General features: G+C 41.6%; 1 protein-coding gene across 3 annotated transcripts in view; it reads right to left on the reverse strand.

Annotated features, from left to right (window-relative positions):
* The window catches only part of TMEM255B (transmembrane protein 255B), a 102,029-nt gene that overhangs the window by 17,742 nt on the left and 64,591 nt on the right, over positions 1-19,696 (reverse strand). For all 3 annotated transcript variants that reach the window (XM_045007284.1, XM_045007298.1, XM_045007294.1), the window contains exons 5-6: positions 8,305-8,385; positions 2,923-3,008 (exon numbers count right to left, since the gene is read on the reverse strand). In XM_045007284.1, coding sequence (XP_044863219.1) covers positions 2,923-3,008; positions 8,305-8,385 — 167 coding nt within the window. The remainder of the gene's footprint in view (positions 1-2,922; positions 3,009-8,304; positions 8,386-19,696) is intronic.

A 19,696-nucleotide genomic window follows, 5' to 3' on the forward strand; every position in this document is an offset into this window, starting at 1 on the left:
GTGCTCTACTCCCTAATCGCATCCTTAGTCATTGGGTTAGAGAAAGATTGTCTCTATGGCCTGGTGGCTAGGGCACTCCCCTGGGGGTGGAAGGCATAAGTCCCTGCTTCAGTAAATATTTAATTGATTCTATGAAGTGGAACAGCTCCAACAGGAGAGACTGAGAGACCCGCCTCAGAATATCCAGCACCCCAGCGGTCAGAGCACTCACCTGTGAGGTGAGAGACCTGTGTTCAAGTGCCTGCTCTCAGGCAGGGATTCGACATGAGATGTTCCACCTCCCAGGTGAGTTTCTAAACCACTAGCTTACTGGGCATTCTGGGACACACATCCCTCTGCACCCCCACAGACTGGCTTTTGTGCAAAGCCCTAGCCTGCAGGGATGGTCTGAGCACTGGGACTGAAATGGCTTTGCACATGCCTGCTGGCAGAAATGTAGGTGTTTTGGGGACTTCAGGATGAGATGGCAGCTGAGCCATGGCTTTGAGAATATCCATGGTGCCGAAATGTTGAATGCAAGTGCCAAAGCACCTTTGTGAATCTAGCTCTTCACCTCTCTGTGCCTGTTTTCCCTCGCAACCTGCACAATCTGCACAGACAAAACAGCTGAAGCCTTTAGGGCAGAGATGGTCTCTCAGTCTGTTTGTTCATTGATTAGCCCAATGGGGCCTTGATCTTGGTTGGGGTCTCTCGGCACTATCACAATATAAATAGATAATAAAATCGTCTCCCGTCTTGGACGGCAACCAGTACCAGGTGCTTCACAGGGAGGTGCAAGAAGGCCCATAATGTACAGGCTCCATGGGCTGCCTACAGGGGAGTTTCTTCCAAGCCTCTTATCAGTTAGCGGTTCATGCCCAGAAGCAAAAGGGTTAACTTTCAATCCCTTATATTTTTCACTCTATCCCATAACTGTGGGTGTTCTATTTATCCATTTAAGGATCAATTCTGTGTTGTATCCCCCTAAACTCTTGGAGTCAATGTTACCTTGCAGCAGTGAGATTCACCATTAATTATGTCTTGTTAAGAAAATATTCCCAGTTTCAATATATCGCCTTCCAATTCAGGTGGATTTCTCTTTGTTCTTATACTATAAAAAGGGTGAATGGGAGGGTCTGCTTTACCTTTGCTATGCCATGCATTATTTTGTGCACCTCTATTGTTAGCCTCTTATTTCTCACCTCTCTAACCAGGCCAAACCGCTTCCTGAAAACCCTAAGACTGAAGTTAAATAAAACATACACATACTAGGATGAGTGAATAAATTGCTTTCACTAAAATTACAAAAATACAGATGGCACTACCCTGATCAGTAGCAGACATACCAGTTCGATTTAGCATCTCGTAGGCAAGGAAAGAAAAGCATTCATCCAGGCTTTGACTTTGTCAAATTGGTTCCATAAATCTGAACTCCAGAAACTCATCCACTGGTCTAGCATTCTGGGGAAACTCGTATCTCCCTCTAGTCCAAAACTTCACTTTAATCCTTCAGGGAAGTAAAGCTTAACAAAATGTTTCTTTGTTTTTGGTTGGTTGTTTGGGGTTTTTTTGGGGGAGGGGGGAGTTTGCAAAAGCAAAACATATTTGTCCGTTTCTCTGCCAGTTTCACTGAAAACTTCCTTCTCCCAAACTTGTATGACTTTTGGAATTCCCATATGTGGCAACCTAGGTTTGAGGAGGGCTGGGTCATTCAGAGTTGCAGGCATGGATAAAAACAAAAAAATGAGAGCTCTGATGTGAACCTGGTGGGATTCAGGAGGTCAATCTAGGGTGTGTGACACTAAAATGTGAAATAGCACTTTCCAGCTGGTACACAGAAAGCACAAGAGCCAGCATCCCCCCATTCCCTACCAACCCCACCCCACCCCAGGAGATTTTCCTGCTCATTACACAACATGATGCTGCTTGCAATGGTACTGATGTACATGTGTGCAATAAGGAAGGCACTGGGAAGGGATTTCAGGCTGGAAATAAATCTCATGAGTTTATTTTGTTTGGCAATAGTGTTATTTGCCAGGTAGGGGAGGCCACATCAGTCTGCTGTACCACCACTCTGAGCCCATTTTGGCTAGCCTCTCTCCAAGGGATGATGTAGTCACCTACTGTTACTTGACTAGCATATTCATGCACTTCCACCGTTATATTTTCTCAGCCTGTGTTTTGGTAAGATTGACTTAAAATGGAAATCTTTTGGAAATATGATCAACATTCTCCTTTATACCATACCCTATCCTCATGGCCATTGAGTAAAATCCCTTGAGCACATAAATGCTTGTGAAAACACCAAGGCCCTGCCTATGATGTAAAGTTTTGACATGGAAACGATATCTCCATTAATTTTGTTTCCCAGAAATCTGTGAACAAATGATCACATGAAATCCATTTTGAAAATTGTAATGCAAGCTCACCAAAGAGTCTTTACAAGGTTGTGCTTTTTTTATTTATTTAGGTGGCCACATCATAAAATCCTACCGACAATTTTTAAAGAAAACCCACTGAAATAATAAGAGCACTGAGGGGCAAACCATGTCCCCTTCTCCACTGTGAGCAGGGCCCCCAAAGACAGTTTATCCTACAAGTCCCTGGGGAAGGGAGAACAGGATCTGGGGAATGCACACGCCTGTGCAGTACAGACCTCACCATAGGGACCTACTGTGGGGCTGAATGCAGGGAGGCTATTTGTATTATGTGAACGGTGCTGCAGGCAATGTGGGTGCTATTGCAGCTTCTGGCCATGCACTGGCTCTGCAGTTCGGGGCGGGGAGTATTCATGTGCCTTCTCACAGGGTTATCACCAGTGCACAGCTGCTAGCCAGCTGTGTGCTGATTCCCAGGGTACTGGCCTAAATGCAAAGGGTCTGTACTCTAGAATCCACATACTGTACACATAAACATACACATTCTGATAGAGCACATACTTACTTTTCACAATTGTACAGGTCACAGCAATAGCATGTATTGCTCTTTACTCTCAGCTCGCACTTGCTGCTTAAGCTGAAACACGTTACCTGGGAATAAGAGAAGGGACCATTCTTTAGTTTAAGTACTGTAGTTCCAGAACCTGGCCACCATTTTACAAGTCATCCCACTGACCACATAGAAGCAACACATTTGATTTACTCTCAGGTGCTTGCACTGGTACAAAAATTATCTTTCACCCAAAGGAGAGGAAGCAGGCAAAGAGGCCACAGTCAGACTGCAATATTATACAATAACTGACAGGAATCCAAACATTCCTTTGGGATTGGAAACTGGAGAGTAACTGTACAAACGACAGCCAGAGTGTCTTCAGCATTCAAACACAATACATACAACCCCAGAAAAGGTTCTTGCATTTTTTGTTTAAAGCACCATAAAAATACTGAAAATATTTCCCCGCAGATGTTATAAGGCTTTGCTGGCATGAACTTTTGTTGGATCAAATCTCTTCACCTTTTTTTATCATCCAAACGTGATATCATGGGCCTGATTCTCATTAACACTAAGGCCCCTTTCTGCAGCCAGAGATGTGAATAATAATATTCTCTAGTGAATTATATTAAGTCTGTCTGTCTACCTGTTAGAACCCCCTGCATCTCCTGAACAGGGCCGTCTCCAGCTTTTTTGCCGCCCCAAGCGGCGAAGGAAAAAAAAAAAAAAGATAAAGCACTTCGGCGGCAGCTCTACGCACCGCTTCATTCTTCGGCGGCAATTCGGTGGCAGATCCTTGGCTCTGAGAGGGACTGAGGGACCCGCCGCCGAATTGCCGCCAAAGACCCAGACATGCCGCCCCTTTCCATTGGCTGCCCCAAGCACCTGCTTCATTCGCTGGTGCCTGGAGCCGGCCCTGCTCCTGAAGGTCTCACTCCTTCTCCCTTCAGCTTTTATTACACCAGAATAAAAAAAAATATATACAACAGGAAAAAAGTCTAAGCAATTAAGCAAACGAGTACCATTTCCAGCAAGCTCTGGAATATAGAAATGAAAAGGTTCATTTGTGAGACTATGGACTCTAGAGAACAGACATATAAATACAGACATATGCAAGTCACACTCTATTCAGACAAGAGATCACTTTAATGACCCTTACAATGTAATATGCATACATCATTTCTATTTGACATAGCAGGCTAACTGTAATATTTTATAGGCAAGTTTCTTTTTGAGGTCTTTAGCTTTATTAATAAAGTATCAAATACTGGAACTGCTAATGGTATGGAAAATACAATATTGCTACCTTCTTTCTTAAATATGCTGTGACTATTCAGAAAGGTTCTGTTTGTACTATGAAAAGAGCATTTACTAGTGAATGGAGCCTTTCTCCTCATGAAAGAGATGGTAGCAACAGGCTTAGGAAAAAATTGTTGCCTTTGAAAAGCACTTATCAGATGACCTCTGTCACGCATGCCCATCCAATAATGTATTATTCCATGAGAGAATATGGTGACTCTGGAAGACGTGAACAGCTTGAAGAAAAAAAAAAACAAGGAAGATGGGGGGGGGGGGCCACACAAAGACTAAGGAGTGAACAAAGGAAGTCAGTGCCAGCAACAGAGAATTTGATGTTTTCACCTCACCGTAAATGCAAGAATCTCTCTTCAATTGGTGCTAAGAGGAGGTCAAGGCACAATAGCCAAAACTTGAAAAAGGTAACAGTCTGGTCACTGAAATGCAGACATAGGACTTGATATGCAGAACATACACAAATGGCACATGGTTTAGGGTCTGATTCTACCACCCTAGCTCACATTAAGTAATACCTTACTCCTATTGATGAGGCTGGAGAAGAAAAAAAAAAGAAAAGCAGTGTGCCCTTGGCGTAGGTCAAGATACCATACAATGAATACAAGCTAAGAGAACATCACAACATGATATAGGTTCCAGACTCAGCAGAGTACTTAAGCACATCCTTCACTGTAAGTATGAGCCTATATCTCACTGAAGTCAATGAGTTTGTTGGATGAATCCTGTCACAACCTGGCCTAGTCCTCCTTTGCAAGGACTGGTTTGCGTGGACCCAACCACTGGATCTCACATGCTACTAAGCCACTTGAGCCTGGGAGGAGCTGGGTCACTGTTCACACCTCTGGGTCCCTGGGATCCACTCCCAGGGGCAGACTTCATGGCTGCTCCCCTTCCTTGGGATGTGAGGTCCCACAGCCTGTCTGCCTTAGACTCTGAAGCCAACACTTCAGACCTCTTGAGCCCCCTGCCCCCACATTTGCTTATACATTCCCCCTCAAAGGTCCACCTTCCTGTGGGCACTTTGAGGGTCTCAATTAACCCCTTCAGGAAAAATGTGGCAGGCAAGTATGGAATACAGGCTTAGCAAAGGAATTTCTTAACCACAGCTACTTTACTCATAAGAAATCACTAGAGAATTACAAATCTTTGCAAAATAACGGAAGTCCTGAGATCTGGTTCTCACTCCTTCTGCAAGCCTGAGATCTGGTTTGCATTTCAGGCAAGGCAGAGTCCCCCCCTGCCTTTTCTCTCTTTCCAACCTTGTTTTCTGGCACATGGTGACGGTCGGTCCTCCTGATCAGAGAAGCCCACCCTTGAATACAGTCTCTGTCCCTATTTTGCCCATGTGCTCCAGCTGGGAAATTCTAGACCCTTCCCCCAGCTTGGCTTATGTGCAGAGAGTCCACTGTCCCATGAAGATGGCCTAGTAGTTGACAGATAATCGAAGGTTGATTGCTCTGTGCTAACTTCACTATCACACTCATTCAACCAGGTGTCAAGCCCCTTTTCTGGGTAAGGTGTCTGTCTCATATATATCACAATAGCCCTGCCCTGGGAAAGGTATACATGTGTTCAGTCTGTAATACAAAATGGATGCTCTAATCCACAGCGGAGGTTACACTATGAAATGAAGGTCACAATCCAAGATGGAGGCTGCAATACATAACAGAATTCACAATTTGATACAGATATAGCTTACTCCGTCACAAGCCCACTGAGTTATGGTGTGTTTTGTTTACCTCTGTCTTTTTTTACTTCAAGTCAATGGGACTTCAATACATGCATAAGTGCTTTCCTGAACTGAAGGCATAAATCATCAAGGCCTGATTCTGCTGCCCTTCCTCACACTGAATAGTAACTTACTTTATGAGGAGACCCACTAGTTTCAGTGACTACAGCAATCTAACCAAGTGCCACTATGCTGCATGACATCTGGCAGCATCTTAAATCTATCTGTAAAATAAAGTTGGTGCAGAACTTAGCCACTTGCTTGTTACAGGGGGCATCTACCTGGCAGCACATGACACTAGTGCTTTTGGATGGGTGCTGGCTACCTATTGGCAACTAGGTAAAATTTTAAGCTGCTGGTTGGTTTTAACCTATCACATATGTTCGTATTGGCCTGGGACCTATGTATCTTAAAGACTACATCTCTCCTTATGCCACGCTGCCAGACTCGAGATCAGGAGGGACTCCAAGAGAGGAGGGGTACCTGGGAGGCCATTCTCTGTGACGACCCTGTGGTTTTGGGACTCACTCTTGGTTTGAAATTGTCCTAGTTTATCAACATTCAAGGCATGCTGCAAGGCCTATACATTTGCCCTGTCTGAAAGAGTTTGGGAGTATATTAGAAGAAGATTGTAAAGAGCTTAAAGATATTTTCAGTTTCTGTGTTATGATATATACTAATTATTGGATGAGAGGGTTACTGGAGTTGTCTATTTTAAAACTGCATTTTTAAAACATGCTTGGAGTGCCAAGAACAAGCGCTCCTTTTTATGAGACTAGTGAATAAATCCAAACAAATAAATACTCAATGTGAGAAAGGGGGACAGAATCAGGCACTAAATCATGTGTCACTTGTGGTTATTCTGCATGTCAAGTCCCATTCCTTCATTTCAGAGACCAGATAATTATCTTTTTCATGTTTTGCCTCCCCATGCCCTCAACACCAATTTAAGAGATGTTCTGGCCTCATAGTAATTGCAAGAAAATCAAATTCCATCTGTTTCTGCCAAAGGAAGGAAATGAAACAAGCAAAATCCACCAGTTATGTATCACTTGCACGCTATCAATGGCTTTTCTAAGGAAACTTGTGCTCAGGAGAATTGTATGAAGCAAATAATCTGTCTTCTTAGTGAGAAATTTGCATGGAATGTGGGTCATGCCAGCTGGTAACCAGTTGGTTAAAATAAAAAAAACCCAAAAGCTAAACTTGACAGCTGTGGATCAATATCTCTGGATTAGTGTACAGAAATCTAGATCCAGATCAATTCAGTTGGAAAAACATGCCAGTGGACAACCAGACCAGAATTTATTACAAGGGCATTAAACTAAAGATGCTATAAACCCATATTACTTTTTTTGCCAGAAGAGGGCAAAGATCTCAAAGCTGCTCAAATTTATACATTCCTAGGCGGTCTAGACATAGCCTAATATCTCTGATGCCTTTTAGAATCAAGAGGTCTGCTTGAGAAAATCCACAGGGAAGCTTAATCAACTTCACTTTAGCAGAGAAATAGTTCTGTTTACTTGGTAGACATATCCCTGGTATTTTTTATTTTGTGAGGAGAATAGGGAATTAAAATTATGGGAAAAGATGCTGACACAGGTCCTATGTCTTATTGAGGTAGGTCAGCAAGATCAGTAAAATATTCCTTTAAGATATTTTCTTAAACTACAGAATGCTCTGGTTCTAACTGCATTACTCATTTACATTTGTAACAGACTTGACTTGTCTAATATTATTAACAGTAACATTTCCCATAAGCTCATTCAGAGCTGTGGAAAGAACTGTGATTACGGATATCTGGCTTCCTGTAAGCCCTAGTACTGTTTGTCTATTTTCAGTTCAGCTCTGCTTTATTTCCTTCTTGCTACCACCAGTTTGGAATCCCACATTTGCAAGAAAAACACAGAATTAATAGCAATACTAAGGAACATTGGTGGGGGGGGAACTAAGTCTAGATTTTTCAGGAGGCAACTTATTTGGGTACGGTTATTCTTCCTGCCATTTTAATATGGTTGAGATAATAAAGGGAAGCTGAATACAGAATATGGACATTCTTGGCTTATATTAGATGATTACAGTAGAGATTTGAAGTTTTCTGGCTAATGCAAATTTATTAACGTAAATATTTACTACAATAGTGCAGGCAGCAAAACCTCCTCAGAGGATTATGTAATAAAGATGGAACGAGAATGGCTATACGTGATGTAAATATTATAGTCAACTCACAAAGACCTTCTGAGAAATACATTATTGAGGGTGCTATTGGGGAAAAAAACATTTGAGGCTTCTAATGAACCCCTCAGAACATCCCAAAGGAAATGAATGAGCTATGATATTGTTTTGTTTACCTCCGTCTGGTAGGCATCGTATAAGAATCCTATTCCACTTGAATAAAACTGACACCTTCTAGTGTACAAGGGTCTAGGGTCCTGCAAGGAGAAAAAATATTCATGAAAGTATCTAATTCGGAATAACTGTGCAGTCATAATATCATCCCCCACTGCCAAAGGAACATGCTGGGTGACCAGTTAAGTGCACTGCAGTGCTGTCAGCATTCCAATCTGCATCTGCTCAGAAATCAGTTGCAAAGGGTTACCATTTCCCTTGCTCCCTCTACCTCTAGGCTGTGCACGGATAATTTATTTTTCTCTGACCCAATGGCCTCCTTTGACAGACCAGCATCTCAATCATTTAATACCTTTTTTCCCCCCCTACTGCCTTCTTCCACACAGAGGTCAGATGAATAACACACTCTTCTGAGAACGGTACGGCCACTATTTCCCCACGCATAAAATCTAATCCAATTAATTTTAGAATGAAAGAAAAGTATTTGGCAATTTATTTTAAAATACAAGGCCTTACTTTTAAAGATTCTAAGAGTCTTTTGCCATAGAGAAAACACAGAAAATAAAATAGGATCTTTAAATATACCACCCAATTTTTCATACTATAGGGCCCCAGTGCACCAACTCTTCTCGTTAACTAACTAAATAAATTGAAGAAAAGACAATAATGATATGAAGGAGAAAATCTAGAGCTGAGCTCATAATTCATAATGAATCAATATTTGCTTCTTTTTCTGTTCATGAATATCTGCAAAAAGATTGTGATTTTCTCAAATATATTCACTACTCAAATTTACTACATTTTCTTGATGCAAACATCTCCTCGGTGATAACACAAAGGGAAAGTCTCACAGGAATATCCACCAGCTGGCAGGGAGGGGCATGCTTCAAGCAGCAGCCAGTTAGCAAATGACCACTTGAAGGCTACTGATGTTTGCCCCTACTAAATTCAGGACTCTGAGTGGGATCCACAGAAGTACTACACACCTAAATCCCATTTTTAGGCACCACTGCAATCCACAAAACACCTCTTCAGCTGCTGCCTAACCCTGTGGGTGCTTCAAGTCACTCAGCACCTATGTTTTTGCAATAAAAGTTCCCTAGTACCTATATTTCTACCTCTGAGCATGTAATCTGCTGCCTCCCTTGAGGTGTCCAGGCACCCATCTCCTGCCTTTGACCCAGAGCGATGTACGAATTGGGGAAGATAGGTGTCTGGCCACCTAAATGGCACATGGGGCCCACTCCAGTAGGTATGCTCAGGGGCTGCCTATCAGACTGGGCCCATTGGTGAGCGCACACAAAATAACTCAGAGGATGACTTCCCTTATAACCTTTAGCCCAATGGTTAGGGTACTTACTTGGGAGAGCCCCAGTTCAAGCCTCTCCACTACCTCCCCTCTGCCTGATAAGGAGAAAGGAGTTGAACAGGGATCTGTTACCCTTCAGGTGAGTGCTCAAACCACTGGGATATAGAGTCATTTGAACACTATCTCTGGCCCAATTAATATTTAATTATATAATTGCAGTGGAACAGCTTCAACAGGAGAGATTGAGGAAGCCCCGCATCTGACTATCCCATAGCCAAGTGGTTAGATCATTCACCTGCGAGCTGGCTGATTCCTGATCAAATCCCATCTTCTATTCATCAGGCAGAAGCGAGACTTGAGCCAGGGGTCTCCTACATCCCAGAGCGAGTACCTTAACCACCAGGCTAAAGGTTATCAGAGAGGCCTTCCTCCCCCTGCTTTGTGTATTATTAGCCAGACTTTGAGCACACTTACTGGATTGGGCCCACACATGACTTAAGCAGCTGAATGCCTGTCTTCCCCTGGTGTGGGAATCACAAGCAGAGATAGGTTCCTACCTCCAGCCTGGACTGAGGTGCCGAACTCCCAGAGGGGCACCCGCTGTTCAGGACACACCCCTCTTGTCGACATCTTTCACTGGATAGTTTAGGCAGTTCCTGCCTAGAGTGCTGCTTTGTGGATCCCATTCTAAGGCCCCTCTCTCTCCCCATTCATTGTATGGGGAGCCTCAGTGCCGAACTCAGGCTTTGTGGATCACAGTGTTGTTCCTGTGAGTTTTCTAGGCACCTAAAAGCTAGGCATTGTGACAATGAGCGTCATAATCCCCAAGTCCCTTTTGTGAATTGTGTGCGCGCAGGGGAAGGATTTAATGACTGCATAGATCTCTCACCAGTTGTATTTCACAAAGCAAAGCAGAGTGTGGGAGGAGTGGGTCTGAATGAAGCTGGCAATGAATTTTGCCATGCAGATTTTTTAATATGTTGCTGAAGCCTAGTCCAGCAACTGAAGAGCTCTGAGACAGCTCCATCACAGTGTATCAGTGAGCCCACCGCAAGGAAAGGGGTGAGAACACCATTATCCACCAAAACACTCTTTTCCTGCAAATTTACAGGCAAAGCACTCGTAACCCATTAGAAGAAACTCAACCCTCCCTCACCTGTCCTTTACTGTGGCAGCTTTGGTTTCAAAACCTGTTAAAACCAGGTGTAATCTGGCATCTGAAGCTAGGGCTGTGCTAGTTAAGATCAGCTCTCATTATTTTATAATGAACTGTATAAATCTGTAAAACCCAACAAGGCAATCAGAGAAAATGCAGAGCCCTACAGGACGAGACAGGTAGATTAATACAGCTCATTCATCATGTTACTTGCTTTGACCTTCTGATTACCCTGGCAAGCTAAAGTAATAGCTTGAAGACAACTGGCCTAAGGGTTAGGTAAAAGCTTACCATTGCATCCAACAATATTTGTTTATACCACACAAGTAGAGAATGAATTGCTTCAATAACTCCTATTCTTTGGAGGAACAGGAAATACCAGAGTGGTGGAAATAACATGTCGTTTCTAGCATTTGCAGAACTAGAAGGATGTTATTTTTCTACTCTGGGAAAACATTAGGCGTTAGCAGTAACTTTTTTCACTGCTTGGGGGGGAGGGAAAGGGAGAGAGGAGTAGCGAGCAGAGCTGAAAAGGAGCACACCACCAAGAGAAAGAATGCTTCCTCCCAATATAGACATTGGTAACAATTAAAAATTGCCATTCGTTATGTCCACAGCAGAAGCAAGCTACATATGTGATAATGGAAGCACTGGAGCTAACCTTTCTTTGTGCTAATATCCCACTGTCAGAAGAGATAATCAGTGCTAATGTTGTCAAACACAGCTGATCTTACATATTTTTAGAGGAAATGAGAGAATTCCCCCTTTTCCACCACCAAACATAGGAAGAGGCCTTCAACTCTACTCTCCCAGCTCACATGATGTTCCTACCCCTTTACGTCTCCTTCCTATTTAAATAAACAAATTATTGCTAATCGCCTCCCTATTGTTTTGGCCACTGAGGGGGCACTTGATGTGTCCACACTGCTTGGTTGTCCCGGTGAGGAGCAGAACAGGGGTGATGAACCAAACTGTTCAAAATAATCATTGTTTTACTGGAATGTTGTGTGGAGAAAATGATCAGGCCTTTGACTTGTAGTGGTCACTGAAAGTACAATTAATTCATTTGGTGCAACAGCACAGTAACCCCATACGTTTTTGCATGCAGCTACTTTTGAAACTGAAGTCATCTGAATATAGAGGGCAAATTTTCTGATCACAAACAATGCCTCTCAATGTATGTGTGTGTACATTAGCCTAAATTTAGTTGCCAAACTACATTTTTATTTGGGTGAAGGGTTCAGATTTAACAAATCAATGACCCACCAAGATTCTAAAGATTAATTAACATTTAGTTTATTCAGATATCCAAATAAATCAATAAATCAAGGATACAGTCATCAAGGTTTGATTGTGCAGTATATTAAGGCTGCTGAAAAGTAGAATAAATAAGAACCATGATTTGACTTTTTTTTGTTTTTAAACTTGTTCATATATAATGCAGTCTGCCTGCAGATTAAGAGCACACAGAATATAATCACAGAGACATTAAAAAGTGTTTAAAAATTATCCTACAATATGTCATACTTTATTAACGCTTATATGATTTTATTGCTCCATGTAATGACAAAGGAAAATGAACCATGTTTCAAAGCTGTGAAAGTATTCCTACTGGACGGCTCATAAAATGCTGTCTGATTTTTTTTTATATTGCTATCTGCAGACGGCATATGCATGAGAGACAACTACCAATCCTTGACACTAATATGTATAGCAACACTTGCAGAAATACAGTATGTCTACTCTTTTACTCTATTCATATGTATTATTTTAACCTATTAACATTATATTCTTGGTGTGAAATGTTAGAGTTACTTTTGTTACATGTCCAAATAGTACTGAAGATAAATTAAAGAGGTTCTATTAAAAACAGACTGATGGTATTTTTAGTGTGTGCACATTATACACACACAGAGTAAAAATGCCATTGACGTATTATAAAAAGACATTCTTTAATATACACACAGAGATGACTAGGGCATATAAACAACATGTATATTTAGCATGGGCTAAGAACTACTCTTTTACAGTTCCCCGGAGTACTGGGGAAAATCACAATTTTTCTTGAAAATTAATTCATTGTGGCACATAACTAAAGAGCTAGACAAAATTCAGCTTCATGTCAGTAAATCAGGGTTTCACCTGTGCACTCCTCAGCAGGTCTATGACTAGTGGTGCTTTCTACTCTGAACCATCTCCCGTTAAAGGGGCATTACCCCAACAATGTTGTTTGCTGCTTGAAAAGCAGTGGGAAGGGAAAGAATAGTGCTGTGTGTACACCCTGTTACATGACCCTGCAAAGATGAAATGATGCAGTTCTCCATGGGGCCTGATCCTGCAAGGTGCTGAGCATATTTACATTCCGCTGATATTACTTTCAACACAGGGCACTCAGAGTGAAATCCTGGCCCTAGAAAAGTCAAGAGGAGTTTTGTCACTGAGCTCAGTGGGACCAAGATTTTGCCTTAGCAGTTTACAAGATGAGGCAGCTGAAAAGCACCTGTGAACTTCTGGGGTTTGACTGGCTTGGATCCTGCAGGGACCTCTTATGATTTACATTTTAGGCTGAGATTTTCATAACCATCTAAGGGATTTGGATGCTCAATTCCTATTAATTTCTGCCAAATCACAAGAGGCTCAGCCTTTGTGAACAATAATTTCAGACACAAAGGGACTGAACTGTAGCCCTCTCCCAACCTGGTTTTTGGTTTTGGAGTTTGGCACACATATTAGGACATAGGTCTGACAAACAGAAGGCTGGGAGAGGAGAGTTAAGCCCAGAAAGAGAAGATTCTGTCCCAAGTGCATATGGTTTTGGTTTGGCTGATTTGCTGTTTTTAAAAGCACATGGCACAAAACCCACATTCTCCTGGATGCTGGCAGCATCCCATTGCAATTTTTGAAGGATAAAATAGCCTTTGAACAACATCTCCAGCAGATTTGGCACAACTGGTTTTTGGGTTTGTTTGTTTAGCTTAGGTATGGAATGCAGGTTTTCTTATCACAATTTTTGTTTCCTTAGGGAAAAACATACATATAGTAGATAATAATAAGAAAATTCCATGTTCTCTCTGTCTGAGCCCCATCTTACAGTTTCTGAAGGCTGTAGCAAGCATAAACGTTATGATGTGAAACATTATTAAAATTATTATACACAAAGTGCTAATTTTTATTTTTTTATCCTCCAATACTCGATTAATGGCTACAGAAGCTCAGAAGTTCTGAGTTTCTCATTCATTTGTTTCTTGCTGATAAGTTAGGTTTTTGTACTGAGTACTCCTTGAGTTCAGCTGTGAGCACATTACAGGTAGTAGGCAAGATTTTTCAAGATGATCTAAATCTAAAACCACACACGATAAGACAAGACTTCTCCAGAGATAGTTTTCCTGTGTAAGAACAACTAAACTCTGGTTCCAAACATGTATCTGTATGTTTCTAGTTATTCTAATTCTCTTCAAGATCAGGCCATCCGTTGCCTTTTTAGAAACATACATGTAAATACACAGGTGTATGTTACCTCATCATTACTGCAGCAGGGCAAATGTAAATGTGAATTCCAAAATCATCTGTCTGCCAACCAAAATGGGCAGGCTGCCTTTGTGTTCAGTTACTATAAAAACTACATTAATATGAAGGGAAGTGTTCTAGAGCTCCTGCCATTCCTAAATCTCTGTTCAAGAACTGTTTCTTTGGCAAGAGGACATTAAATCATTTGGACAAAGCTCAAAGGAAGATGTGTGGCTGCTAAGTAAGGTAACCTCTAGAAAATCCCAGTGATTTATGAATGATCAGTTCCCTAATTTTTCTGGATTCATATATAAATAAAAATCTTTTGTTTTTTTAAATGTTACAGGAAACTTCTCTTCCCTATGACCAGCAGGACATTAGTGAATATCTGGGTTGAATATGTAGGATAGAATTTTCAGTGCTGTCGTAAAGAGGGTATAATTCATAGGAATAGAATATTCTATCCCCTTTGTACACCTGACCCCGGACACTCCTAATTTAAGCATAAAATTATACACTCTGGAGCCATGAACAAGTTGTTTTCCCTGGCAATTATTTTCAGCTTCTTCTTCCTGAAGTTCTGTGTAGAGAGGTACAAAATTCAGTCTGTGATTTGCAATTTTTTGCAGTAAAAAACGACCATTTTGTGTACTCTTGTAAAATACACTCACACACACACACAGCATAATTTCACCACTTGGGAAAAAAGTAAAAACTGTGAATCCCTGAACTCTCCCTCCCATTCCATGCCACTAGAACTTTATAGGCTTTACCCCTTGTAGGGCCCAAGAAAATAAAATACACAATAAATAACAATATTGGTCACACATCTTCTAGAAAGAGACCTTGGCTGCCTGGTAGATTAACAGAATGACCAGCCAGTAATCATAGAATCATACAACTGGAAAGGACCTCAAGAGGTCATCTAGTCCAGTCCCCTGCACTCGTGGCAGGACTAAGTATTATCTAGACCATCCCTCACAGGTGTTTGTCCAACCTGCTCTGAAAATAGTAGTGCAGAAAACTATATTTTCAAATGTACTATTTATTTGTAGTACATAAAACTATAAATCCCAGCAACCATGGGTGCTGCTACATAAGAACAAATGACATCAATTTAACCAAGTAATTGTTTTATATAACATTTAAAAATAGGGTTGTGTTACTTTAAATATTGTTGCAGTTTCAATATTAGGCAGAGCTTGTGTGCCCTCTAGAGGAAAATATATGTATCCTCTCCAGTACAGTAAAGTTCAACCAAAGGTTAGAAGCCACAGAATGTAAACTCTGGGCTTTTCTTTCTTTCTGTTCATGTTCCCTTTCATTTTGTGCCATACTGGGGACTAACTAAGTTAGTAAGGGAAACATCTCAAAAAGAGGTTGTCATAACATGATCCCACTTCTCACCTAATCCCACAGAACCATTTCGCCTCAATCTCTGTGTATCAACTGAGAAGCAGCCTCTCTGTGTGTCAGACTCACTTTACCCCAATGGTTTTCCAGGCAGGAATCCATGTGGCAGTTAACACTGGATGAACCACCATCATGTCTCCTTCATGCCCCTCAGAAAGTAGGCAAGGTGCAGGGCTAGGGGAGGATGGAAACAGAGGGACAGGGCTGTCTCTTCTTGCTGATGTACCAGAATCCATGATTTGTATCCATAATTCTCTGCAGAGTCAGCAGATTGGCATTTATTTGTACAGTGATTGGGCAGGGGGGCATAAAATGACATGAAGCCACCTTTAATTTGCTTCTCCCTAGAGCAGTTAGAAAAAAATATAAATTTCTTAAAATGTCAATGAAAAAGCTTTTTACAATATAAGAAACCTTTTATTTTAATTTGCTGATTTTGGCTAGCTTAAAGGGTGGTCAACATTTTTCAAAAATGTGAAATCTTTGCTGAACATTTTTTGACAATTTTCCATATATTTTCTGCATTTTTTTTAAAAAATCAGCTCTATTTTTCCCTCCTCATTCCCAGTCTTGGCCTGCACCGAACAGAGGATCTAGCCTTTTATCTTTGTGTTAGATGCGTGACACTTCAGTTTTAATTTGCATTTGCAAGGGCTCTGCATCTGTTGTGAAGGAGGCTCTCTGTAGAATTGCATCCAGTAGCTACTAGTGAATGGCAGAGAAAGAAGAGATAGATAGAACATCAACAATATAGCAGAAGGAAGAATGAGGATACTGCTAATAAGGATGCTGTTGATTTTCAAAGGTGATGAGTACCAGCACCTCCTTTTGACTCCAGTGGAAAGTGGTATTGCTTAGACTAAAAGCATATAGTGCATTAAAGTGCGCACACATATGCAGTGCATGTTATTCTTTAAATTGGTCAATGAAGATGAACAATTTAATGAAAATTACTTCCACAACGTTCTTTTAAATGGAAGCAAAAGCCTGGAAGAAATGTTTAATCAAACATATTAAACCACATGTCCATTTCAACACTCTTAAAATACTGTACACTTGCTCTCTTTAAGTGCCAAATGATTAGGAAGAGCTTAAATGATTATTTAATAGTCTAAAGTGTCAAGAGAAGAGAAGGACCCAGTCTGTCAAGTTAAATAGGAATTGTAAAAAGAGGCCCTTGAAAGTGCAGCATGGAAGATAAATCACTCCTAGGAATGATGGGGAAATAAATCTATTTTATGAGAAAATGAGGTTATTAAAACCACAGCATTTGTTCTGCCTTCAGCACTGGAACTAGTTCAGTTCAGAACAGCAAAAATGACAGGCTAGCTTTTTAGAATGTCGTACAGGCACCAACACGCACACAGTGGTATGGGGGGGCAGAGAAGCACAATACAGTACTTAAGTATATTGTGATGATTTCTGAACCTCTTGTAATTTAAAATGAAACCCACACACTCACACTGTTCCTGCCCTACCTGTCTGTCTACCCATCTATCTTGCCTCCATCACTATAGTACCAGAGTGCCTCTGTAGTAATAGGTGGCCTTTTAATAGGTCAAACTCTACCCATAAATGTGTGCAGTATCAGACTAGAAAAATCTGTTACTTATGAGAGTGAGAAGCACAGGTGGTCCCATGAGTAGCAGGAAAGCTTCAGAAAATGGCTTGCCAATAGAATCTCACTCATTGTTTAAAAATCAGACCTTTCCTATTCCCTTTTCTATTTTAAGAGATATAGTGTGTGGGAAAAGTTTTGCAATATGTCTCAAGACAGCACGTGCTCAGTTTTAATTCCAAAGGGGTAGGGGATCTTATTATTGTGCTAATGATAGGCCTCTCTCAACTGATCAATATCATGTTTACAGTTTTTTGCACAAATATTGGTCAAACAGATTGAAAAATTTAGGCCCTGATTCTAAGGCTCTCTGCAGCACCTTTGCAATGACTTAGCTTTGAGGTTACTCTGATTGATGCCTGACGGGCCCATCCTATGCACAGCAGCAGGATTTCGGGAATGCAAATATATGCTGTATGCTGTTTTTGCACACACCCCTTTGCTGATGCCCACTCAGCCTGCTCCTTAACCATAGCCAGAGATTGGCCCATAACTTTGTAGCCTATCAGCAGAGATAACATTGACAAGCAGGGCAAAATAGGAAGAAAATGTTTATACGAACAAGAACAGAGGCCTGTGGGACACCAATTTAGAGAGAGGGGAGAAAAAAAGTACCATTATCCTGGAGTAACCCGAGAGAGTAATCGTGTTAGTGGGGAAGAAAACCATTGCACTGTGGAGTTAGCAAGATATAGGTGCCGAGGCAATGAAGGAGAAGAGAGTGATGCTCCGGCTCAAAAGCAACTGATAAGTCAGGTAGGATAAAAATAGCAGTGAGATCTTTGGTATTAGCCAGAAGCAAAATATTAATAACTATAGAGAGGGCTGTTCTGGTAGAATGGCCAGAACAAAAACTAGGTATGAGTTATCAAAGAAGTCAATTTTTCCTCCCATAGCCAGCCTTATTCTATTTTTTTTCCCTCCCTCTGGGAAGATTTTTCACAATTATTTTCTTTCAAACTTCTCTGCACAATCCTAGTGACCTTATCCTCTGATGTCCGTGGGCTTCCACACTTTTCCTTTCGATTGCATATTTCACTTTCAGGACTTTTGGTTTTGTAGCATCACAGTGTCCCAATTTATTGTCAGTCACAAACACACTGCCAGTTTACTGGATATTTTGTGCTTTTAGAGAATAGGAGAACATAAAAATAACGGACACAGAGTTCAGTCCAAATAACTGAACTTTTACTAGCTATGGACCATAATTTCCCCTCCCAGAGACAAATCCCTGGGAAAGAATAAAGAATTCAGAACATTCATCATAGAACTCATCATGATCACCTTGTGCTCCTGAAGGGACAGGAAATTGTATCCCAGTGAAGGAGGCAAGGACATAACCTGTAAGAAACCCCTTGCCAAGCAGTAGCAGAGCTAGGTTTTGCAACTGGAGGGGGGGGGTGATGTATGGTGGTGCCATCTCAAGAACATAAGAACGGCCATACTGGGTCAGACCAAAGGTCCATCTAGCCCAGTATCCTGTCTTCTGACAGTGGCCAATGCCAGGTGCCCCAGAGGGAATGAACAGAATAGTGCATTTTATTGAGTGGTCCATCCCTTTTCATCCAGTCCCAGCATCTAGCATGGGGTTGCAACCCTGACCTTCTTAGCTAATAGTCATTGATGGACCTATCCTCTGTGAACTTATCTAATTTCTTTTTTAAACCCAGTTATACTTTTGGCCTTCACAACATTCCCGGCAATGAATTTTACAGGTTGACTGTTTATTGTGTGAAGAATTACTTCCTTATGTTAAATTAATATGCAGCTGGTATAAAACTAATTGAGTGATCTCTGGATCTTGTGATATAGGAAGGGGTAAATAACACTTCCTTATTCACTTTCTCCAAACCGTTCATGGTTTTATAGACCTCTATCATGTCCCCCTTAGTCATCCCTTTTCTAAGCTCACTAGTCCAAGTCTTTTAAATCTCTCCTCATAAGGAAGCTGTTCCATACTGCTAATCATTTCTGTTGCCCTTCTCTGTGCTTTTTCCAATTCTAATGTATCTTTTTTGAGGTGGGGCCAATTACTCTATTGGCTTGTTAATTTCATACATTATTGGGCCTGTGTATTTTACATGTTATTATGCCTGTGGCACCCTCCACACCAGCATTGCAACTCTAATCCCAGCCTGGTATGGAGGGGAGGTCCTAGAAGATGGTTGTGGCTGGAGAGTGAGTCCACCCCAATGATGGCTCCCACAGGCGCTGGCTTCCTCAGGGCCCCAGGGGTGCTCAAACCCCTGCTCTGCCACTGAAAGTCTCGTCAGTGGTGCAGCAGGGCTAAGGCAGGCTCCCTGCCTGCCCTGGGTCCACGTGGCTCCTGGAAGCGGACAGCATGTCCAACCCTTAGGCGTAGGGGCAGCCACAGAGGCTCTGTGCACTTCC

This window comes from Mauremys mutica, chromosome 1 (genome assembly GCF_020497125.1).
Source record: "Mauremys mutica isolate MM-2020 ecotype Southern chromosome 1, ASM2049712v1, whole genome shotgun sequence".
In the NCBI taxonomy this organism is placed as follows: domain Eukaryota; kingdom Metazoa; phylum Chordata; order Testudines; family Geoemydidae; genus Mauremys; species Mauremys mutica.